We start from the raw sequence: 25,196 nt of genomic DNA, 5'->3' as shown, positions 1-25,196 counted from the left end.
TGTTAAGAGCCCTAGTTATTTCTACATAGGCTAGTTTGCCACGGCTAGGCAAGCTTCATTTTATTTATTAAATGTTCCTTTAATAGCCACGGCTAGGCAAGCGGCATATACAGTATGCTCTTGGAGCAGCAGAATGGCGCAGAAGCCCTCCCGGGGGCAACCAACAAGGCATGGACACCTTTAGGGAGAGCAGTATGAGAGCGAGAGAAGGCCTGACAGACAAAAGGGCGACAGTGGTGCGACACATGTAGAAGGGTGCAAAGGGCGGGGAGTGATGGCCTAATTGCCTACTAGTACAAGAACCAGCTCTGATATGTATGTGCAAGAGAGATGACCTTATTGAGCATTAGATAGGCCTACCCAAACTTGAGCTTCCCAAGTGAACCGTAGGCTATGGTCCGTTATAAGCAATGCATGTGAGCCTGTGAGGGAGTCACGGAGCTGGCGTGCAAACACTTGTCTTTTGATGTCGTCCTTTACTTAGGCCTATATGCTGAGTTAAGATCAAGTGCAAAGTAAAAAACAGACTTTCCCACATGCAGTAGACTACCAGTGCAAGGGTTAAGTGTTGAAAGAAATATTTCAGGTCAAATGCAAATCAGTCAACAAGAATTGAGCCCTCTACTTCCTAGCTCCTCTCCCAGCTGGTCTACCGGTGCATCAATGCCAATGAAATAACCATGCTACACTGTGAGACTACAAGAGAACGCGGAGCTAAGAGCCTTTACAAAACATACAATGCAAGCTATATAGCTTATAGCTGCTACGCCTGACGATGGGCAGGGATAACTGAGAAGTGTGGGATCGCGGGGAAAAGTGCAGGAAACCGCAAGATACTTAAGGAAAACCGCTTTGAAGAGAAAGCCGAGGGAGCAATGGATAGGCCTAGGTCGCAAAACAGGACGCTCGCGAGAATGGACCCTATGAGGTGAATAGGGATGAGCGAAAACAAATTAGGTTAAGCAGAGTCTCGGAGGTACACGTAAAGCCAGAACACAGCAAAACTTACACACAACTCACACACACACACACACACACTTTCTACCTGCACTAAACACACATACACACGCGCACACACACACACACGCACAGCTGCTGGTGTACTTGATAGACCTATTTTAATATTTATTTTTCTTCAAAATGCTACAATTAGTATGTCAGAACGCTATAAAGGATTTTTAGAAAATGCACGACAAATACCTCCTCATAATGTATGTTCTCTGCAAGTCTTTTGTTGTTCTGTCTTGCACTTTAAATGTCTGTATGAGCGCTGCCTATGTCCATACTGTCTTATGTCCATGTATGAGTACTGTCTATGTCTACACTGTCTATGTCCTTACCTAGATTAAACTATGTCTGCATAGGAAAGCAAGAAACGTAATTTCAAATTCTTTGTAAGACCAGTGCATGTAAAGAAATTGACAATAAAAACCAACTTGAACGTCCTATTGGGAGGACATGTTGAAGATGTGCCACGCCGTCTAACTTGTAATAACTGAAGACGTGACGGAAGAAATGCATGCAGCATAGAATCTCTGGGTGTGCGCATGGCAATGGGACCCGACCTGTGAAGGAGCACGACCATCTGAGCTCCTGGAAACAGAAAAACAGAGTTTACGGTCAGCAGCAGAGTCGACGTTTGTTACTGCTAGGCAAGCATTTATCCTTTCCCTTTGCCACAGCTAGGCGAGCATTGTGGTCCACTGACAGGACTGGCATGCAGCATATAGGGCCGTGGGCCGTTTAAAGCTTAGTAGCCTACACATTAACCCCCCCAAAAAACATGCCTGGTCCACTTTCTGCACTTTTAACTGAGACAGGTGTGCAGCACTCAAGGTGAGCCACGAGAAGCTATGCGCGATGTTTCCACGAGTCACACAGGCTCCCCATACGGTCTCCAGGTGGTGGCGTCGACCACAGTGCGGTCCGAGTTGGCCTATACGGCGAACCTAGAAACATCCTAGGAGACAAAAGAACATGGCGAGATATTAAGGCAGTCAAAGTCATTCTACATGATCGTAAAAGAGCGGAAGGCCTAGTTCAGGCTGACTGCTGTGCAGATTACTGTTAAGGCAGTTTTATGATGCATCCCGAATCTCAACAGACATGCCACTCAGAGAAACATAAGTTCTTGCTTGGGAAATGATGGCGCATGGCTGCATCCCCGACTATGAACATTTTAAAACCATTATTTTGGAAGACAGATTACCCGCATTCCTGGGGCAACCTGGACAACAAGTGCGCCTGACCAAGGTACTAACGGAAATACCTAAATGGATGGATGAGGGAAGTGAAACAGACAATATTTAAAGACGGCAGTAAAACCTAGAGCACGAGCATTATGGACACACTGTGTAGCTACACTAATAAAGTAAAGAGAAGTCAACAGTAATAACTAGACGAAACCTGTTCCTAAACCATCCGTGATACACAATGGATAAAAGCATACTATAAAATAAGGCCAGCTAGCGTCATTAGTGTAGTAGGCCAGTGTTTCCCAACCAGGGTTACATATACCACTAGGGGTACACGAGCACACTGCAGGGGTACTTGGGAAAATATAATTTAACAAATGCATGGAGCATAGTCACACTAGAATAGAAAATGTGATGTAAAATAAGAGTTAGGGGAACTCATGGCACAATGAAAAGGCTTAGGAGGTGCATGACACGAAAGGGGTTGAGAAACACTGTAGTAGGCGAATGTCGCTGGAGAAAGCCCATCGCGAATAGAATAGAACAGGCGTGGTTTAAAAGCCTCGCAAGGATGCGCTTTGTAATGGCTTGTAGGCTATCATCATGAACGCTACTCCACCAGCGCTAGTCCAAATGTCGCGCCGTACCGACAGCGAAACCGAAACAATGAATTGTATGGGCGACATGGTTCTAGGTAAACGCACAACTAGACAGGATAAAAGGGCTTCCAAATCTCTTGTGATAAAGCGCATGACTGAGGGCGGGAGCAGACACTTTAACACCGCAACACGTGCGAGGCACACCAGTCAATCAACAACCACAACATAAACCACTAACTTAAGACGTTAGGTCAAGAAGGAGAACATGACTACTGACTCCGATAGGCTATTACAGGGACCACTCCACGAGTTAAGCAGCCAGTGAAATGAGCAATATAACAGTGGCAGCGAGACTAGGCATGAAAGTAAAATGCATGACGATAAATGAGAATGTATTGCAAGTAGGCATAAAGCAGTCGATACTTCAAGGGATTTCCCTGAGGACGTGAGAGGCAAACCTCACGGACTCGCGGCACCTACGCAACCAAAGAGCAAGGGCGATTCCCGGGAAGGGAGTGTCGATTGTCGGCGGCTGCAGGTGCCACATCAGGTGAGCCCCCATACTGTTCTCACCTCAGATGTCTCCGCGGGATTCCAGTAGTCGAAAAACTATGAAACTAAAACTAACGCGCATGAAAGACAGGGGCAGAGGAGAACGCAGCAAGATTCCAGAAAAGTAATACAATGTAACCAAGACGCGTCCGAAGTCAGTTTCCCGGACGCAGCGGCGATATCCCTAAACGGTTTTACAATCAAAATAGCCTCGGGGACTGGTGAAATGGCACGGGACCTTCGGTTGCAAAGTGTGTATTGCTAAGCATGAGTGGCAGGAGAGGCGACAGCAAAATAATATTCCTGAAAACATCAATAGAGGCGATATAGGCTGCAATTGTACCCATAAAGTTTTTGGCGCGCACAGATTTTGAACCGGCCATACCTGAGCAAGCGAGAGGGGAGAGTTAGACACGTCACTATAAAGGAAATGGTGAACGCTGATTGGCTCTGCAAAATGCGCACGTGACTTTCGTCTTCCTGGCAGAACTACCGCAAGCTCTCATACCAACAGAGAATACTTAAACCTCTGAGTCAAGAGACCAGGCAATCGACCCAGCGGTCAGAAGCGTTCTTTGAATAGGTGTGTGAGGATTTAATCACAAGCACACTCTCATACACTCACATACAAATGTAAAAATGTGTTAGTAATCTCTCACACCACCTTTCATATTTCAAACAACACAAATATCACATTCTGAGAAAGTCTGTGAAAATACGAACCACATTCCAGGGATGGGCTTTCATCATGACCCACCCCAGCTTAACGAATAAGAACAACTTCTCAGGAGTGGGCTTTCCATGATGACCCACTCCATTCCATTCCATTAGAAAACTGCAGAAAACACCGTCAGCAAATAATAATTTTCCGTCAACCCACAAGTGTGTGGTTGGGCAGTGATAGGCCCAGCAACCCAGACCCCCCCCCGTCTCCAGAGGCTCAGCACCCTGCTGTGATCTGTGCAGCAGCATCTCACCCTCAACCGGGGGTAGGGGCTGACTACCAAGAAGCAGTGTTGTATAAAGTACTGAAATCTCATATTCATGTAAAACTATGGGTACCCCTCCAAAAAATGACTTTGGTAAAAGTAAAAGTCACTGACTGAAATGTTACTTAAGTAAAAGTCTTAAAGTATCTGAAACTTCTTGTATGTATGTGAGGTACTGTCAAAAATAATGTAATTAAGTAATGTAATGAAAAGTACAATGCAGTTTGAAAGACTTTTTTCTATTTGGGTAAAATTTAAAAAATTCAAAAACATTTAAAAATGTACACACAACCAATTTCAGTCTAAATTTAGGAAAGGTTTCGACAGAAAATAAACTCAACTTCCTATGCGTGCTGACCTAAGCCCAGAGCCCATGCATCATGTCCTGACTTTGTTGCAGTATGGTCAAAACTCTTTTTTTCAATATATACACACACTTGGGAAAAGTGTTAAGTATTCAAAAACATACTTAAGTACAGTAGTGAAGTATTTTTCCTACTATACAACTCCTACTATACAATGTGACATGAACACAGGAGGAGCTGAAATGTCAGGCTAATCTGGTCCAGGAGGCAGAATTCTGAACATCCACTGTATCATTACTTTTCACAATGCTAAATGCCATGAAGACCAAGCAACAGTTCCAAAGTTATCTAATAGTCATGGCAAATAGGCATGAGAGACACGCTGAGGACTAGCTGTAGGTTGTAGCTTTATGGCGTATTTACATCAGAGACCGTTTAGGTGGGAGGTAGATGGACACCAACTGAGATCGCTCCCCGGACGTGTAGTCCCAGGTGTTTCTATCACTCCCAGACGTGTAGTCCCACCCGATTATATTTCACGTATTATCACACACTGCCACATACAAGCAATTTAGGACCTAAACCGTCTCTGTTTACACTCCTATGCTATCATTAAGTTTCAGATCAAGCGATGCAGATTTCAGCACGATATAATGGTCATTTTGGAGGCTACAGACTAGAGTAAGGAGAACGGTCGTCTAATGACAATGTTGTCCCTGGAATATCCTAACTGATGGGCAACATCTATAGGTCTAATGAAAAGCAAATTGAATATCTCCACCGTTACTGCACGATAAACAAATGTCAAAATGCAAACATACCTGGGCGATGTTGACACGAACGGCAGCCCCTTTTCCCGGACTTGCTGGTTTATCACAGAACTTTTTCAATGCCCTTGGTGTTTTGGATGGAGTCGGCTCGCGGTCACGTTTCTGTGTAGAACCAGAGGTATCTGAAGTCGTGGTGGATGCTCCCTCCTCCTGCACCCATCTTCGGAACACCGGCAGGTCCTGTTCCATTCTCGTTAGTAACCGCACACAAGGCCTACAAATTCTGTTCGATTTTGTCTGTGTTTTCAACACCGACACGCCAACCTGCATTAATCTGTCAGCAATGGTTTGTTTTTCTTTCTGGCTGTCAAAGATAAGTGCTGAATTAGAAATCACGCCAGATATTCGCATATTTTTGTTGCAAAAACGGCAACAATCATTCACTTCCATGTTCACGTAGTTCGCGTGCAGTCTCTACAATAGCAGATTGGAGTGCTAGTTGGCAAATCTTTCCTCACTCTGACATTAGCCCGTAGAGAATACGCTCGCTCGCTGGCCTGGCATTCGTTCTATTTCCTACTGCCTACACTCTACCAAGTACTTCCTGTCGCGCTGCAATACGTAATCATTCCTCATCACCCTGGTTGGTTGTTCGCCATCCTATTGCGTTGCATTGAGTGCAGAGGAAACCGTTGATCCCGCCCACACTGATTCTCAGCGACCCCAGACCCCGGCACAGCTTTGCTGTAGGGGTTTTTGGCGCGGCCAGGCTAGGCTTTACCCCATTGTAGGCAAGGCTATGCTGCCGTGCTGACGCCACACGCACAAGTTAGCGTTTCATTTTATCATCACGAGTAGGGATTTCTCCCATAGACTTCCTTTTACAAGTTTTAGAAGTCGCTGGATTTCAGAGTGACAGTTTGCTACGTTTCAGTCCCAATGCATTCAGTGCCAATGCTTTACCCTCTATCCTGACCTCATTTTACTGGCTTCAAACATGGCATGTAATGTCATGGATGTAGCTTTCATATGCATATTGCAGACCTTTTCGTCTGATTCGATCTGAGATCTTGCAGTTTTTCCAGAAATTGCTTGGTATTTCTTTTAGGCAAAGCCGATATTGACAGGGGTGAAGGGCAGGGCTCCGAACCGGTTCAAGGAACGAAAACGAAAACCGAAAATGAACAGAATTTTACGAAGAACGGAAACGGAAACAAAAATGTATTCAACTGTTCCGGAACAGAAACGTCATTCTGAAATCCACAAACCGGTTTATAACGGGGTTTTTTTTTTCGTTCTCTACATATTTTTTTATAAAATTTCACAAAAGCATATCCTATGTCAGGAGACTACTTATAGGCACAGTACATCTGTAGCCAGGCTATGGGATGGATAGCCCATCTGAGTGTTTTGGGTGTGTTATTATCTTTGGGTAAAACAAGGGAAATAATAAGTAGCCTACCTATTCTAAGGTAGGCCTACAGTCCACAAAAATAGACTTCTGTCAGATCCACTCTAGTCAAAAATGAGACGAGAAACAGAGATACATTTCAGAAGCTTTATTTCTGATTGCATATTTGTGTTTGGCGGTATGGCTCTGTTCAGAGGAAGCTCCCCGGCTTCTCCATGAGCTCCATGGAAGCCAAGACAGGGAACAGCAGCATCCTCAGGTGGAGTGCCTTCCATTTAGCTGGAAAGGCAACATACCCCCTAGAACAGAGCAAGCAACAATGACAACAGTATGACATTGTTTGGCAATGATAAGTCTGGTGGAGCAGGGGAGGTGGTGGGTGCAAAACAAGCAGCAAAAGCAATGACAGGAAAACAAATTTGGTAGTTTAAATAAAGCGCGCCAAAAGCCAGCATCCAATTGCGAGCAGCAGCTGATTAACTAAAGCGCAGCTGATTAGAGGACTGCTGTAGGGGTTAGGTCGACGTCAGCCAATAGGCAAAAGGGAGCGTTGACTACGTGGTCTGCCAGAACTAACGCAGGTTGCTCAATTTAACACATTGAATACCAGCGCTACTCACGGAATTATGTTGTAGGATATACCAGCGTTCTAAGCCCATTTTTGATGTTTTTTGTAGAGTCACAGCATATTATGTGATAAGGCAAACATGTTATGGCTCATTTGAAAGTGGAGACTCTTCCCTCTTAGTAGGTGAAAACTGTGTGTCTCTACAAGCTTTTATTGCCGAGCAAACCCAAGCTAACCCGAAATGGGTATCCATGGAATTCAGCTCGGAGATATTGAGGTTTTTGTGAAGGGTGCGCTGCTTCAGAATGTCACAAGTTTGGGGGCGCTGTGGCGCAGCGCGCTAAGCCCCCCACATTTGGGCTTGCATACCCACCCTTGGGGACCCCGGTTCGAGTCCGGCCGGGGTCATTTCCCGATCCTCCCCTGTCTCTCTGCCCCATTCGCTTCCTGTCACCATCTTCGACTGTCCTTTCAAATAAAGGCATAAAAGCCCATTAAAAAATATATGGGTAACATGGGTTACATGTCACAAGTTTGATTTACTCACATGAATTTGGTGCAAAGTTAGCTCTGATACGCATCCTGCTCGTCAAGACACACCTGCTCTGTCCCACTACGACATCGGTAATCAATGCCCTTCGAAATCCAAGTTTTTAACGCGGACTGAACACAAACTCTTTGCACACACGCAGAAGGTGATATTTGCTAAAATACAGGTCCCGATGACTCCCGAAAGTAATAGCCCAACCTTGACAACAAATCCCAATGATATGATGCTTAGATGAGTGTAGCCCATCCGATCCATATGATATGTAGTAGCCATAGCCATCTATGCTAGCTTCTGGCTTTTCACATACAGGAAGACACAGGAAGTTCAACATGGGGAGCGAATAATCAAATAAATAATTCTTATCTGGTTGGCTATCAAACTTCCAAATCGGTGCGCATTACTCCAATTACAGTTCGGGTGCCATTTGGATCCAAGAATCTGGTGAAGATCTAGGTAGCAAGTCCAGAAAGTTCAAGATACTCCAGACACGATATACAATGGTCTCTGTGTTTACCTATTGCGTGAAGTCAGACACTACACGCGCTATGGGGCACCTAAGTCTTCACCCCTTCCGTGCGGCTTATGGGGCTGGCAACGCAAAAACTTTTGACTGGGCTGTAATGGACTGATCAAAGCTATTTTCCGACCCACCTCGCATTTCCCCGTCGATCACACATATGCTGTGCCTCAGAATTAATAACAACCAATGGTGTGCTTGTTGACTTCACTTGGCAAGCGATTTTTGAGTTGTGTGTGTCCAAAAATATGCAATTACTTGGACTACACAACAGACGTCGCATGTCCGACGTGCAGCCACTTAAGCCGCGGTGCAGCGGTAGGGTTGGCTGTGCTTCGGTTCACGTCAGATATGCAAGGCGCATGTGTAGTCTCTAACACAGTTTTGCATAAAAGCTAAAATAACGTTTCTTGCGTGCCGAAAATGAGTGGTCTTACGACGCAAATCCAAACCTTTCAAATTCACTGTCATCATATGTGAAATCCGGAGCACATGCCAAACGGGATGAGGATTTAGCTTGACTTGCTCCATTAACTCGCATTCAAAATTTTGAGAGCTCCAGCCCCATGGATCGGAAGTAGAAGGGCGTGACTTAGGTGCCCCATAGCGTGGGCACCGCCCGTACTAGGGAAACAACAACAACATAGCACGATTCACGAAGACTGCAGCATCCCAGAAGCTACCATACCACAAGGTGAAGGGCTACAGAGAGAGTAAAAGAGCATCATTGCAGGATCATTTAGCGACGAAATCAAATGCAGAGCCATAGGCGACATGGGTTGGCATCGAGACATCTTGGTAAGATAAATTAAAATGTCCAAATCATGACACAAACTTTTGACTGCAAATGTTGTCATTTATGTCCATCACAGAGCTCCCAAAATCACATATATTGTGCATTGAAGGGTGTAGATTCGAAATACGACGCATATTTTTACGTTTTACGTATTTTACGTTTTGGTATACAACGCATGGGCGTGAAAAAGGTATTATACCGTCGTCGGTACTCTATTGCTACGTGTACATGATGTTTTTGAATCGGATCTAATAGATCGGATTTAAGTAGATCGGATTAAGAGTTATTTTGCGACGTGTATACATGGCAATTTCACTTAAATGCGATTAAACGTCTGGGGAAAATAAAGCATTGCGATTGGACTGAGGACGCACGTGCTGAGTGAGCCAAATAAGGCGTGGGGGCGTGGTCGCCAAACCTCCGGGGAACTACTGGGACACAAGCTTATCTTCAGCCCGAAAATGAATTCCCTCAGTGGACTCAAGGCTGGTAAAATCCCCTTTGGGTCTGGTTCTTTCAAATGCTAGTTAGCACCCTCCTAGCTTAGAAAAACGAACTGGTGAAAGGGTGATGTGGAGTAACTTTGTTGTGCTTAATTACTTCGTGGGGCACTTTTACATCAATATATGGAAGCCACAACATTTATACTCGCTTAGGGACTTTAAATTAAGCAAAACTTTCATGTGAAAATCAACAGGAAGTGCCGCCATCTTTTTCTCACTGACAAAGAGCACGAGCTCTTGGCGCCATCGTGTGGTCAACGAGCATGCGTGGAACGACCGGATTTATTGTAATTCTGATTAAAAGGTTACATGACAGAGGAACGTGTTTAATCGGATTTAAAAGAGGAATAAACCACCCACTTTAATCGGACTTAAGTTTAAATCGGAATAAACTTAAATCCTGTTCGGTAAGTGTTTACATGATGTTTTTAAAGTGGAATTAAGTTTTAATGAGATTTAAAGTGAGTTAAATCGGATTTAAATGCCTCATGTAAACGTACCAAATGTGTTAAAGGTAGAGTAGGAGATCTTTGAAAAACGGTTCCTGTGAGCTATATTTTTGAAAATACACAGCCCACCTCTCCCTTCAGCCCTCCCCTCAAAGCCACGCCTTCAAAACACATGAACGCGCATGCAGTCTGTCAAGTGTTCGGATTATCCCGGGAACCCACGAGAGCTCACGAGGCGGGGCAAGAAGCCACGTCAAATCGATTAGCCAAGCTAACTTCCAGCCATGGCACTGTCTCCGGCTACGGTAAGAATGTTCAACATCACAATAAACGCACAGGCCGTCATGGTTGCCATTTCAAGAAATATTGATGACAGTAGATGTATACTAGATTAGTTATTGAACTTGACTTGATACATGTTACTTAGATATCTCATTCTAACTTCCTAACACTGATGACAGATGCTATACCGTCATCCCTAGACAGTAGCCAGTAGCTACTGACATGGATTTATTTTGATAGATGTGTACAGCAATATACATTTTACTATTGTATTTATATATACCCGACACCACAATCCGTAGTGTTTTAGGCAAGGACGTCAGTTATGTACGAATCTTACGGGGAGATTTCACTTGGATTGTCGCACGCGCAGACACAGGAACAGAGGGAGTAAAGAAAAACAACCGAACTGATCAACGCTAATGAAATTGTTTTGGCTGACGATATTTTCAATGTATGTATATGCTTTAGACATTCCACGACCACGACGAGAGCTCCAGCTCTGACTTTCCTGGCCCGTCACAATCATAACGACCTAACAGCTCAGTAGGACCGATGGCCAGAGATGGAGGAGGAGGAAGATAGACGCAGCAGAGGTCGGGGATATTGATTAGGAAGACTCCAACTGACGCCCTGCTAACTGTAAGGATGTACATTCATCCCACAATAACATAATGTCCAGCTGTATTCCTCCAGATGTGTAAGTATTGCAATGGATGTTATCACAAGAGTACACCTGTTGTGATAACAGTAACGCGATAACACCCATTACAATATTTCTACTCCTATGAGTACTAGTGTGATATTACATGGTTGTAGGGACACAACACCAGTGGTAGTTGGAGTACATCCATAAAAGCCCTTCTACTTCATACATCTGTGTGCTCCTGGCACAACACCAGTTTGTAAGAAATTGACTGCAAAACATTGTATGCGTACAATAGAGTTATTTAGTCCCCATCATCAAATAGAAAATGCACTACATAAAACATATTTATTGCTTTGCAGGCCTTGATTCAATCATTGAATTTGAAGCAATCCCATCGGTTACTGCAGCGTGCCCTGACCCGTGACCCCAGTTTGATGTTCGACCTGGCATGACATCTGGTCCTCAGCCACAGCCCAGTAGCAGGACGGTGCCCTGAAGGTTGACGTTCACAGTATGCAGCCTTCATGTCCTGGAACTGTTATTGTGCAATTTTCCATACTGAAACAAGCAATGTGTTAAGACTGTATTAGGGCTTCATTACATCAAATTACACAGCAGGGTTTTACAGGGTGTTGGCTACAGTCCCAGGAGCAAAGTGGAGTTGTGTGCCTTGCTCAAGTGCACTTCAGCAGTGGATGGAGGTGTAGGTAGGGAGAGGTAAGGATGGGATTTCAACCTGCTTCTCTCTGATCTTAGGACCACCTCTCACCATCAGGTGATGGCTGCTACCTCAAATTTCACTGATGGCCCAAGTTATGTTCTGTAATCAGCATTGTTTTTACCTTACAAAAATAAATGTAAATGCATTCAGCACCATGGGGGGCTGTGAAGACCTTTGAGAACATTTGCAGAACTACATACTGAATTGAGCCATCCGCCTTTCTCTTGGTTGGTGTGTTGAGATGGTGACTGCAGTCCAGGCTTCTTGGATCGGAGGATCATACTGGCATAAGTATGTGGTTGTGGAAGGACCCTGTCTGCGATTGACCTGAGGGAAAAAAGAGCACAAATTGCATATTAGCACAGAGCCCATGCTTAGACCATAGACAGATAAATCTGGCACAATCTGCATGCAACCAACAGAACCTAGAAAGAGAAAGCAATACACAAAGGGGACAAGTATACAAAAAACATGCAAAGTGTTCTGATAAGGTGCATGGAGGTAGTCTGTGTTGATTCCAGCAACCTCAAAGACTGAAAAGTGTCCCAGTGTATTGAATCATTGAATGTATTGAAACACCACAACCTTGGAATGGACAAAGCATAACATTTTCTATATAACCAGGGTAAAAACTAATGTACCGGCATCTCCATGTGATCATTCAGTGTAGCCATCACAATAAAGATCTGCTGTGTAGCCGTCATGGTCATTATGTGGTATTTATCAAATGCAAAACTACTGTCTTCTCAAAAACGACATCAGCGAGTTAACAACATTACACCCACAATCATGTAAACATTTGAAAACCCAAAAGGAATCTATTTTGCAATGCTGGAGCGGCGAACAGGTTGTGCTTGTGCTTGCTACAGTATTACCATCGTCATACAACAGAGACGTACGCACCCAAAGCAAAACATGCAAACGATATATTTTTGTAAACCACTAGAAAGACATGGGCTTTGCTGGTCAAAGTAATGTGTGCGTAAACATGGTAGGTTACTTACTTATTACGGGGTGAATCCGTATTTAGTTACTGAACGCGGGTGGAGAAGGGGAATTGAAAACAGGTGCTTCCGTCCTCCCAGCTGGTTTGTCTGGCTCGTTCGCACAACTAGTAGCAAAACACACAAGAGTAACCGTCTGAGTTACACAGAGCAATTCTGAAAACGTGTTTATGTGCACAGAATAAATGCCACAGGGGAAAAAACACCAAAAATAACGCGATTAAGGTAGCAGCTATGTTAAGCAAGGTAGCAGCTAGATATGTTGGAGCTTGAGCTAATCCTCTGACCCCTCTCAATGGATACTTGCTTAAAAAAAGACACCACTGTGTCCTAAACCAATTCACAAAATATTATACAGACAAATATATTACCTCACCTCTCGATTAGAAATCACCAAAGCGTACGTTTGAAGACGCTGCCGTAGCCGACATCTGTGTCCAAGAGTGTCAGGTCCGATTTCCAATTTTCAGCCCGTGTTGGAGTCTGGTCTTGCGAGTCCGATGACTATAATCCAAGGGAGTATGTTATCCTGACATGGTTAGTCCAGTGTACCAAAAGCCAAAGTTCTTCCTGTAGCTCTGCAAAAGCCACCAACGTTTCCAAGTAGCTCAGCCTGCTGCTAACTCTCGTTACCTTGCTAGCCGAGTGATGATGAGCCTCGTCGCGTGTGCATGAATGATGGCGGGGGTGGGGTCGGTCAAGTTCACGAGTAGGTGAACGCGCAGGGAGGAGGGGCGAGTGCTGGCGGTTGATGGACGTGTCAGAAACCAATAGAAGTGATGATGAGTATTACTTCTATTGGTTGCCGTTTTCTTCTGACTACGCCCTCTACACTGGACCAAAAGATTTCGTTTTTTTTCCCAAACACTCTATTTCAATGAGTGCTATGGCGTCATGAGGAGCTTTTCAGATGATATGGTAAAACATGTTCACCTATCCCACGTTTAACAGGCCCGTTGAACACTGCCGGAACGCGGAACGAAAATTTACGTTCATTCTTCGTTTTTTTGTGGCGGAACGATTGCAAGAACGAAAACGTTAAACTGAAACTTGCCTGAACCGTTGGGAAAGGAACGTTTGAAAAATAATTTCGTTTTCAAGCCCTGGTGAAGGGTATGTTAGCAGTGTTGCCAGATTAAATTGGGTTACATGAGATGACCGTCTGCGGGCAAAATCGGGAAAAAATTGCCATTTGGCGTTTTTTTCTGCTGTTTTGGGCCCATAGAAATCAATCAAACACTGTATGTTAGCCCTCCATTCATTTCAATACTGAGAACCTGGGACGAGTGTGTTTGACTGACATAGGAACCGTTGCTAAGGGTGGAGGCGTTTGCATGAATTGTGTTTCCTAGGTGTCACTCTGTGTTAAGAGTTTAGAAAAAGTGTCCAAGGTATGGGTAAGCGCTTTTTAGCATTTGAAAAAAAAAACTGTAAAACTATCAACAGTAGGGACATTTTTTGCTTCATAGACCTTTAATGCCTAGTTGGTGTAGACAGCTGAAATAGACTAGCCTCGCGACGCCATCCTCTGTACTCCACCCAAAGATTTTGGCTCCGCACATCGTCTGGCAAAAGCCTCGAGCTCGGTTCTCTCAGTGTTTCACCAATCAGCAAACAGTTGAGAGTGGTGACGTAGAACTCACCCGCAAGCTCCATTACTGATTGGTTAAGGTAACTATATTCACACTTTCGTTTGTTATTTGTATGCTTTTGCGACGCTATAACGTAACAGGCATGCTAATAAAGCACAATATGGGTTTTAATTTGAGTTTGGAACTTCAATTAATTTAAACGATACAGTAAGATCAGACCATCTCTCATCGTCCACGGAGACAGATTCCTCATGGCTTTTGCCAGACTGATTGACGGAGTCAACCGTCGGCTATTCGCCCAGGCTAGAAATAGACTACAACCAGTTGGTCCAGTATGTAGCTGGGCGTCAACCCATTTAATGACTTGTAGTATGAACACAAGTAGTAATGTCTTAAAGTCGATTCTTTACATGGGTTCCGCTGTTGGTAAACAGTTGAATTCGTGCTCAGCCAGGGATTCCAAAATACTAGGCGGCTAGGTGTTTATCATTGGAAGTCCCATTGGAGCCCTGCACAGTGTATTACAAGAACCTGTTGTCTTGTCGGCTTGTGTTTTTTTCCACTTACTCGCACACTGTACTGTCAGTGACGCCGTTTAGAAAAACATACTATCAAGTCGCTCAGAATTCTTTGCCATGCTCTCCAAAAAACGCTATATTGTGTTGCGAAGCGTAGCCACTGCTGAAATCGCGGGTTTTCATGATCGGAGGCAGCCTCTGATTGTTTGGAAGCTGCCGTCACTCAAACGTTGTCCTCACGTGTGATTGGAGTGAAACAATATAACTTCATTTACAAAGCATATGAACCAATTCTGATGTACTCACGTTAAGATATGTTATCCCAGAATGGAGTCGGTAGGAGCTCAGAAACTGCTACAACATCCAGCCGTCTAGAAAACAGATATTTACCACGCACCACACTGGTCCAATGCAACTTCCAATGTTTTACACCTAGCCACTTAGCATTTTGGGCGCACTCAGGTAGAGCCAAAACAGACCAACCCATGTATAGCTTACTGGTAGCCAATAGGCCTAATTCAGACTAGAGCAGGGCGGAACGGCAGCGAGACGACTGAGGTCTTTCTGCTTAGTTTCGGCCGGTGTGTTCTACTCTGCCTTTCACACCGACAGCATTGGCGTCCACGGACAGTTCAGTTCAAAGTTCGCAACTTTGCCATTCATTTGAATGGACACCGCCAGTCGCTGCGGTCCAAAATCCGCTCGAGTTCCATTTTCCAAATGCAGTGCAGAGCGGAGCCGGCTCCCGCGCCGTTACTGTCCCACTACCGCCAGTTGGTGTGGAAAGACAGATCTGTTTCCATGTATTTTTGCCAACGCCGGTAAAAAAACAAAAAAAAATTTTATGGACGGGGCGATAACATCCATAACATGTGTCATCCTACTGCTGAAGTGTGCCATTAGGTCATCTGCACTCTGAACATTTTGACTTTGAGTTTCAGAGTCAGAGAGTACTTGGTCAAAAACAGCTGCTGTGCCATCATTGATTAATTTCTTTCTAACAGTAACAACAGGAACAGTAACCGTAACAACCAGTAGTAACCACACACACACACACACAGAGGGACAGGCAGTGTATGTTTTTTTTTAAAATAGAGGCTTTATTGTGGTCATATGAAAATCAGCCATATACAAGATGCAATGCTGCAAAAACTCCACAAACTCCACTGTGTGTGTGTGTGTGCGCGTGCGTGAATTGCACTACATTAGTATTCTATAAAAAAGCTCAAACTAAACAGTTTACAAACAAACATGCAGTTGGCGTAAACCCATAACACCCCCCTTCCTCTCTCTCTCTCTCTCTCTCTCTCTCTCTCTCACACACACACACACACACACATACACACACACGCATACACACACACACAAACAAACCCCTTACAGTACACACTCATAAACTTAAACGGAAACAGGCTATTTATGATGCTTATTCATGCAACCCCCAACCCCGCCCACCATAACCAAATTCCTCCTCTCCCTACCCCTAATATGGTATCAAAGAATTCATTGCAAAACTGGTCTCTATGCAGATGCTAGTTAGCAGTTCTGATTGGTAATCAATTTACATGCTAGTTAGCATGAGTAAATGGTAGCCTACTCTTGTAGATGTGTAAATGATACTCTATAGATGTTAGTTAGCGGGTGATGCTAGTTAGCGGGTGTGAATGGTACTCTATGCACTAGATGCTAGCTAGCTAGTTCGCGTATGTCAGTAGGTCCCAATGAGATGAGTCTCTCTATATATGATGGCCTGTGAATGACATTAGGCCTATAATGCTAGTTAGCAGGCGAGTAGGGGAGTCTGTAGGCCTAGTGCTAGCTACATGGTCTGAATAGAGACACAGTGCTAGTTAGCGATTGTTAGCAATAGCAACACTGACATGATGGTGTAAGGAAGCACAGAGCGGAAGTAAACCCAAAACAATTCGGACACAAACTCCCGTAAATAGGCTCACACATTTCTGCTATTTTGCCTACAAAAGTACTGCAGAATTACTGCTAAAAACGCAATGAATTGAGCACAGAAAATGACATACACACGAAAACACTGGACTTTATGGCATAGTATTGCAAAATGCAATATGTTGGACTCAAATATATTGCAACACAGCAGCAAAAAGATTTTGTCAGAAGGGTAAAACATGAGAAAACATCCCTAGTGGTGTTAGCATTGCAGCACTCTTAGAAATGCTTTTAGAAATGCTCTTAGAAATTTGTCAATAAGTTGCTCAATAAATGGCGTAAGCTGTACTACTGAGAGCCGATACTACTACTAGTGCTCTTAAAAACAGGCTAGCGTAGAAACAGGCTAGCGTATAACTAGCCTAGCATACAAAATGGCTAGTAGCGCATAAGTTGACTTATAAATAGACTAGTACCTATATGAAATGACTAGCATATTAATGTGAGTGCTCACAGGAAAATTAATGTTGAAACAGACAAACATATTGTGTGTGTGTGCGTAAACAGGCAAATGCACTTAGTATGTTAGTGTTGTGACACTGTATGTTTATTCACAGTGTGTGTGTTTGGGTTAATATTCTTTTTTTATGTGTGTGTGTGTATGTTTGTGTGTAGAGGACAAAAGGAAGGGATTAGCTATGTCTTGGAGGAAGTGTGTGTGTGTGTGTGCGTGTGTGTGTGTGTGTGAGAGAGAGAGTATGTGGGAAAACACACACACACACACACACACACACACACACAGAAAGAGGGAGACAGAGACAGATGTCTGCAAGTCACACACTGTGGGATTTTCTAAATGCAGAGTGGTGTGTGACAGATGTGTTTCTCTTTTGGAGACGAGGACAGATACATTCACATGCTGTCCTCAGGCTCGCACACACACACACACACTCACCCACGTACACACATGAACACCTAAATACATTGGTGTCTCCTGCTGAGATAAATAGAAAGAGACAGCTGAGATCAGCCCAGCCAATCAGATTTAAGGACGAGACGCTTTGGCCAATCACATGAGGCCTACAAACCCTTGAGACACACAGATGACAGGGCACCGATGAGCAAAACACACACACACACACACACACACACACACACACACACACACACACACACACACACAAACATCAGGGGTCAGACAAGCTACAGTACTTCTAAGCATGCAATAAATGATTCATAAAGCAGACACACATGCACACACACACGTCCCCAGAGTATGGTTGTGTAGTCAGAGATGTGTCTCTCTCTCTCTCTCTCCTCTTCTGCAGTAGCACTGAGTCTGGCAAGGGCATCTGAAAAACAGTGACACTCCCACGATGGTGGAGTGTGTTTGTGTGTGTGTGTATTGAGGTAAATGACTCGGTCTGTGTTTTTGTCAGTAAATATGATCCTGACGATGTACTGCCAGACTGGCCGCACTGCACCCCAATAAACCCGCCACCCCAAATAATCATGGTTACACCCTGCCATTCCGACGCACCGCCATTGACGTTTTATTCCAGGAACCGTTTTTTCCAGCTTGCAGGATCTGTTGATGTGGAGTGCATTACAAAATGCAGACTCCCGTCCTCAACCTGTGCTATTAAAGGCTTTTTAACTTTATCAAGCAGTGTGCCAGCTTGGGATCATTGGCAAGACTTGAACTACAGCTGCAACTGATGTTAAGTTTGACCATATCTTTGACTAGCCACAATAACTTTTGGGGGACTAGTCGTCACTCATTGCAAATGAGACAATGACATTAGAATTGTGCTTTTACGAGATATCGAAACACACTTCTGTCGTCAGTGACGTCATCTTGAGGTCACAAGTATGCAAGGGAGCAAGGGAGGACGGGAGTCCGCACATTAGAAAGAACCCCAGGATTGTTAGCTGTGATTACTAACACCATAATAGGTTGAGCTAGATTGTTAGCAGGTGTAACTGTCCCATTATGTGATTAACTGGGGTAACTGTCCCATGTGAGTGTTAGCTGTGATTGCTGTCCCATGTGATTGACCTCTTAGCTATGAGTAGTATGGGCCTTTTTCTCCTTATGTCAGACACCTTTCATTCAATGCATCCGAAACAAAAAGTTGCATCCAGTCGTAGAGACATAAACATAGACGCTACTGCATCCTATGGCTATCTGTCTGAAACCGGGAGTTATGGCTCATTCTTTTGAAACTCGGCTGTCGGTAGACCCGAGGTTGTTCTCCCGACAACCGTTGTAAATGTGTTCTATTGCAACAGCGGGGGACAATCCGAGTTTGAGTTTCGGAACCCCAAGTTGAGTACCCGCTCTTTTGCACTTTCCCGAGGCGGAGGTCTGGGTTTCCGACAACCGAGTTTCAAAAGAAGGCACCACCATACCTGCTTTTCTTCCAAATGTCACTTGTTTGACATCATTGTGAAAAGGGACCACTTTTTCCCGTCAGGCACTAGCTGTCAACTCCATTGAAAGGATCATTCGTGCTACAAGTTTTAGGTTCTGTGAATTCAGATGCAGATGGCTTATAATATGCACTACAGGCCTACTGATAGAGACAGTCAGCATTAGATGTTCTTCTTTAGATGTTCCTCATAATGCTACTAGTAAAGCCTATGTTGTCTTGCAAAGCAGCAGTCCCTGGACCACTCTTTAAGGCCTTGGTTACATATTTTGTATAAATTGTTTTAATTGATGTACATATGTTGATCCTATTTACACAGCATGTGGTTAAAAAAATCTTCTAAAATTCCGGTTTCAGAAATATTCTTATTAGGGATCTAAAATTCTGTTTACCTGTAAACAAAAGGCCCAAGCGTAGGACATGCCTTTCTAATAATACCCAAATGTGTGTCATCAGGGCCTGAGAATAACCGTCATCTGGAAGGGTCAACGCCACAATGTCACGTGACGTGCTATAGTGTGTATAATGTAGCCTTTATGAACATTTATAACTGTGATCATGTGTGCCGTGTTGTACTGTGCAATGTTGTAAGGTACGGTATAGCCTATGTTGGCCCTGTATGTCATATGAACATTTACAACTGTGATCTCTAGTGTCATGGACGCATTCACATCATAATGAGTTCCCCACTCGTCTGAGCCAAAATAGCATTGAAGCATAACAGCATAGAAGCATAAAAGCATTGAAAGCATTAAAAGCATGATGGTCAATAGACACACCAAAGTGTTGAGACATTGAAAAGACCAAAACAGCATTAAAGCCACATTGCACTATTTTGCACATGTTCTCATTTCCCACCTCCATTTTAAATAACTGAGTTTTATCTTTCCCCTGCTCTTCCAGCCTTGTTCTGCCTCTGGCGACTCAACGTGTGCCTCCAAGCAGGCATGGGGTTCAGCTACAGTAGCAGCAAGGGTTCCAAGTCATTGGTCCGACAGCCTATTGGTCAGACGTCCCATTAGTCAGATAATTGACCGCTGAAGTCTGACATTATTGTGAAAATTGTGAAGTCTTTAAATGAGAGACCCATTAGTCAACATTCCATTAGTCTGAACACATATGAAAAGTATGCCCAAGCTTAAACATTAAACATAACATTCCTAGCCCTAAGGAAGGAGAAAATGTAAAGCTCAGTTATTTCAGTTGAAGGGAGGTGAGCATTTCTCCATAAATAGTGGAATGTGGCTTTAAACCTGTCAGACATAGAAGAGAAACAAAGCATTAAAAGTTTCAAGACATACACTAGAAGAGAAAGATTAAGCATTAAATGTGTGGAGACGTGTAAAAGTGTCCACAGTGTGGCGCCAGTGAGGCAGCCCCTCTGATGGGCCACACCTCTCCACCTCTAAGCTACGCCTCCCGACCATGTACAATCAGCGTCACATAATACAGTCACTCAGGACAGACACGGAGTGAGTGAGAGTGAGTGAGTGTGTGTGTGTGTGTGCGCGCTCTAGTTGACGCATGCATGCAGTCAGTGCAGGCTTTGTGTGTTGTCACTGGCAAAAGCAGTCAGTCACAAAAGAGTGCACTCAGCGTGTGCGTGTGTGTGTGTGTGTGTGTGTGTGTGTGGAGGGAATGTGCACGTGAGAGAGAAAGAGAGAGAGTTTTCATGGTGATTTAAACGTTCCGGGTCAAAGTCTGTGATCCTTTCCCTCATAGACCCTCATCAAGTTCAATGGTTCCACCATAGAAATAGGCCTGGATGAATGGTTGGTTTTCTGGTGGACGTAGGACTTTTCCCTCATGAAATACAGTGGGTCAGAAATGTTTTGGGGTTTTTTACAACAAGTTTCAGAAGAGCCAGCTTCATTTTGGTGGTCAGAACCACTGATGGGTCCAAGTGTGTGTGTGTTTGTGTGTGCATGAAATGCATCATTTGTAATTGGTGTGTGAGTGTGTGTGAAGGGGGTAATGAGGATGCGCACATGCATGTTTGTACCGCATGTAATTCAATTTGTGAGGATGTTTCATGATGCTTTCAGGTGTGTGTGTGTGTGTGTGTGTGTGTGTGTGTGTGTGTGTGTGTGTGTGTGTGTGTGTGTGTGACTACATTATTACATATCTCACTCTGACAGGCTTTGTGTGCATGCGTGTGTGTGTGTGTGTGTGTGTGTGTGTGTAAGGCACGGGTCTGGTTGCTATGGTACCAGTGCTACATCTGTAATGAGCTGATAAGCTCCACATAGCGTTCACTCAGTGTTCCCTTAGTTTTCTCTGAGCGGTCTCGCAGTGTTCTATGAGCGTTCTCACAGTGTTTTTACAACGTTCTGTAAGCATTCTCTTAGAGTTCTCTCAGCGTTCTTTAAGCTACTCCACAGAACCCCACAGTGTTCTGTGAGTGCTCTCACAGCGTTCTGTTAGTGTTCTCTCAGTGTTTTCTCTTAGTGTTCTCGCATCGTTCTGTAAGCATTTCTGTATTGTTTTCACAGCGTTCTAGGAGTGTTCTTCTGACATTCTCTTCTCGTTCTTAGGGTGCTTCAACAATTGTTCTCGCCATGTTCTCTTTGAGCTTTCTGCATTCCTTTCAAGTGTTTTCTGACAGCATCATCCAACATCGTCCAAGAGTCAGAACAGTTGAGCACTTTACGACGCTGGTTCTGCACACACATAAAACACAGAACACCCTTCTCTTCTTAGACGGCTGTTGCTTCTCCACAGACATTCTCTTTCATATCATCTTAGTGAAAAGAGTTGAGTTTGTAGACAGCTGGGGTTCTAGTTTTGATGCTTGGAGAGGTTTCCTCTTATCACCCGAGGCTTCTTTGGTATGACCACCCCGCAGACTGGCATCACGCAAAGACGTAATTATTTTACGCCAGTGTTTTCTGCGTTGCGGTGTACTGACTTTGCATGTTAAGTCGTGCTCTACAATGCAGCAGAAAAGCATTTTCTTCATGTGACCAAGATTGCCAGAGTCAAGTTAGTTTTCCCATGTGACTCTCAGGCCACTTCAGACCTAGTCAAAGAATCGTCAAGTAGAGTAAGATACTTCATGCTCCTACTTTTCCGGGATCCATGTGATGAAGGTGAACGTCCCTTTAGAGAGGAGGAGACCTTCGGTTAGGAGACCTTTGGAGACCTTCTACGGTTGAGAATGAATGTTCCCTTAGTGCTGTAGATGGCGGTAGCGCACATCTTGTACAAGTCGACACCAAACACCACAAAAAGACAGGGAGCGGACAAGACTCTCTTTGGAGACCAAACTTGAGCACACTCCTTTACATTTGGTGGGGGGAGTTTGGAGTTATCTTTCTCTACTAGACGATTCTTTGACCTAGTCATGTGGAGAGGGGCGTCTCCTACAGGTCCACTCTCAGATAATAAATACATTCTTATAATGTCCAATTAGAAGTCTCTTAGTGAGGAGGTGAAACATCTTCAAGCACCCAAAACAAGGTACAGTCCAGCGGCCTACTGCTACATTCTTCAAACAAAGGGCTCTTATCATTATCCGAACTCCAGTCGTTGACTTGTGCTTGTGGCCTGTTGCTTCAAGCTGGATTTTTTAACTCTTTGGAAGTCACATTAGATATGCCAATAAAGCATATTTGAATTGAATTGAATTGAATATTACTGTCCACAATGGTTGCCGAGAATTCATTCCCACCTTTTTGAGACCTAGCAGATCTCGTAGTGGTTGTCAAAATAGATGGTGGTTGCAAACGAACGTTAAGTTTCCCTGCCTGTCAGCCTAGGCACAACAACTATTGGGGGACCTGTCCACATTCAACATCCCAATTGTAAATGAGAAAATGACATTTGAATCACGCTTTTGCGAGATATTGAATTAAACTTCTGTTGTCAATGACGTCTTCACGAGGCCACAAACACAAGGCAGGGTGGGAATTAGGAACAGTAGGAACAGACAGCAGGCATTGAAAGAGCTAAAACGCTGCAGAGTCCCGCCTGGAAAGCACAGATCAGGGGCGACGAATTTGGCTAAAGAGTCAACCTTTAATGTTCGATCAGGAAGAGCGACCAACCGAAGCTCGTGTTTAGAAAAATGTAAACAATGCGTTGACTGCTGCCTGCTGCCGCCAAACCGAGTCATGGCTCATTACACATTTTTCACACAAAGTCCCAACTTCTCTTCTAACGCTTTTGACTCCCTCAACTCTACTGTAGCAACGCTTTTGCTGCTTTCGGCGCTACAGCCTGTTGTCTATTCCCAGGGTTCCCAGACTTTAAAGCCCCATACGTGGAACTTCCTGTTCAGTCATATGGTCCCAAAGGGACGAAATTACACATTCTTGAAATGCTTCTGTATGAAGTGTGTCTTAGTTTGTATGTGTGTGTGCGTGTGTAGAGGTGCTGGAGCAGGTGATGGTGGAGGATGATAGAGGAGATGATCACTCAGATGTCTTTGTCATTCCCTCCTGATCATCGTCCAGCTGTCAATCATTGCTTTTTTTATGTCAGTCATTTTTACGATGCGTCTCATGCAGTCGTTGCTATTCCTCATGGTATCTTTCACTCTCTCACTCCCCGTTCTCTATCTGTCTATCCATCTATCTTTCCATCATTCAGCTTCTTTATGGCTCCACTGCCACAGGGGACATCAGATGCCATTTCTACTCCTCTCAATCTCCCAAGCCATTTTCTTTCTCTCCCTCTCTCTCGTTCTCTCTCCATCTGGTCTTCATGCGCTCTTATTTCTCCTCCACTACTCTTTCATTTCCCCTCATCATCCCCCTCTCTCTCTTCCTCTCCTCTCCTTCTCATCATGGCTCTGCCCCCCCCCGCCTTCTCTCATTCAGTTGTTGTGTAATGGCTCCTTTCATCCTCCCTCTGTCTGACCCGTCTCCACTTCAAATGTACCCTCTGCACTCAGACACGTGATGGATGCACCTCTATCTCTCTCTCTCCATCTTCCCCTCTATCATCTGTTTCTCCCACAGCTCTCTCTCTCCCCCACCTCTCTCTCTCTCTCTCTCTCTCTCTCTCTCTCTCTCTCTCTCTCTCTCTCTCTCTCTCTCTCCGCCCTCCTCTATGTCAGCTCTTCTATGATGGCGATGTCTTTGCATGGTGACTCTTCAGGGCTACTTCTGTTGGGTGGGGGTGTGTTCTCGGGAGAGTGTTGCATTGTGGACGGCGGAGTGTTCTGTGTGGAATCCTGGGTGGATGGCGGTGGCGTATTCTGGGTAGAGCGTTGCATTGTGGGTGTTGTAGGCGGTGGGGTGCTGGCACGCACCCGATACTCTGGGGTGCGGGGGGCCGCGGGGGTGTAGGAGGAGTGTCTCAGAGGGGTGTAGTCGGGGTGTTGGGTGCGGGGGGACAGGTGACGCATCGGGGAGCGCGCGTAGTCAGGACTGAGGCCGTTCAAGTTGAGGAAGAGGCTCCCATTACGCGCCAGGCCCCCGGGGGCGGGGTGATGATGATGATGATAATGATGACCCCCACCCCCGCCCACCTCGTACCCCCCCAGCGAGGCCGACAGGGTCCTCTTCCCGGGGCTGACGGGGCTCAGGCTGGTGTCTAGCGAGGGGGGGCTGAGTTCGCCGGGGGAGGGGGGCAGCTCGGCGGACACCCGGCGCTTGATGGAGGCGGCTCTCTGGAAGCTCTGGTAGATGTCCACGCTCAGGCGGCGCCGCGTGGCGTTGAACTCAGCCGACACGTTAGCCGTCCACTCTGCCGCATGCGCCCGGAACTCACCCACCTAATACACACACACACGTGCGCGCACACACACACACACACACACACACACACACACACACACACACACACACACACACACACGTTAGCCATCCACTCAGCCACATTGGCTCGGATCTCCTTTTCTCCCCTTTCTCCTCTTCTTTCTTCTCCTCCTCCTTTCCTCTCCTCTCC

At 44.9% G+C, this 25,196-nt stretch overlaps 1 protein-coding gene across 1 annotated transcript in view; it reads right to left on the bottom strand.

Annotated features, from left to right (window-relative positions):
• Positions 1 to 24,354: 24,354 nt before the first annotated feature.
• LOC134468764 (potassium channel subfamily K member 2-like) overlaps positions 24,355 to 25,196 on the bottom strand; it is a 38,284-nt gene continuing 37,442 nt past the window's right edge. The window contains exon 8 of the mRNA XM_063222638.1: positions 24,355 to 25,023. Within this exon, the coding sequence (XP_063078708.1) occupies positions 24,355 to 25,023 (669 nt within the window). The remainder of the gene's footprint in view (positions 25,024 to 25,196) is intronic.

The sequence above is a fragment of the Engraulis encrasicolus genome, chromosome 18, assembly GCF_034702125.1.
Source record: "Engraulis encrasicolus isolate BLACKSEA-1 chromosome 18, IST_EnEncr_1.0, whole genome shotgun sequence".
In the NCBI taxonomy this organism is placed as follows: domain Eukaryota; kingdom Metazoa; phylum Chordata; class Actinopteri; order Clupeiformes; family Engraulidae; genus Engraulis; species Engraulis encrasicolus.
This window is presented reverse-complemented; position numbering and strand designations above follow the sequence as displayed.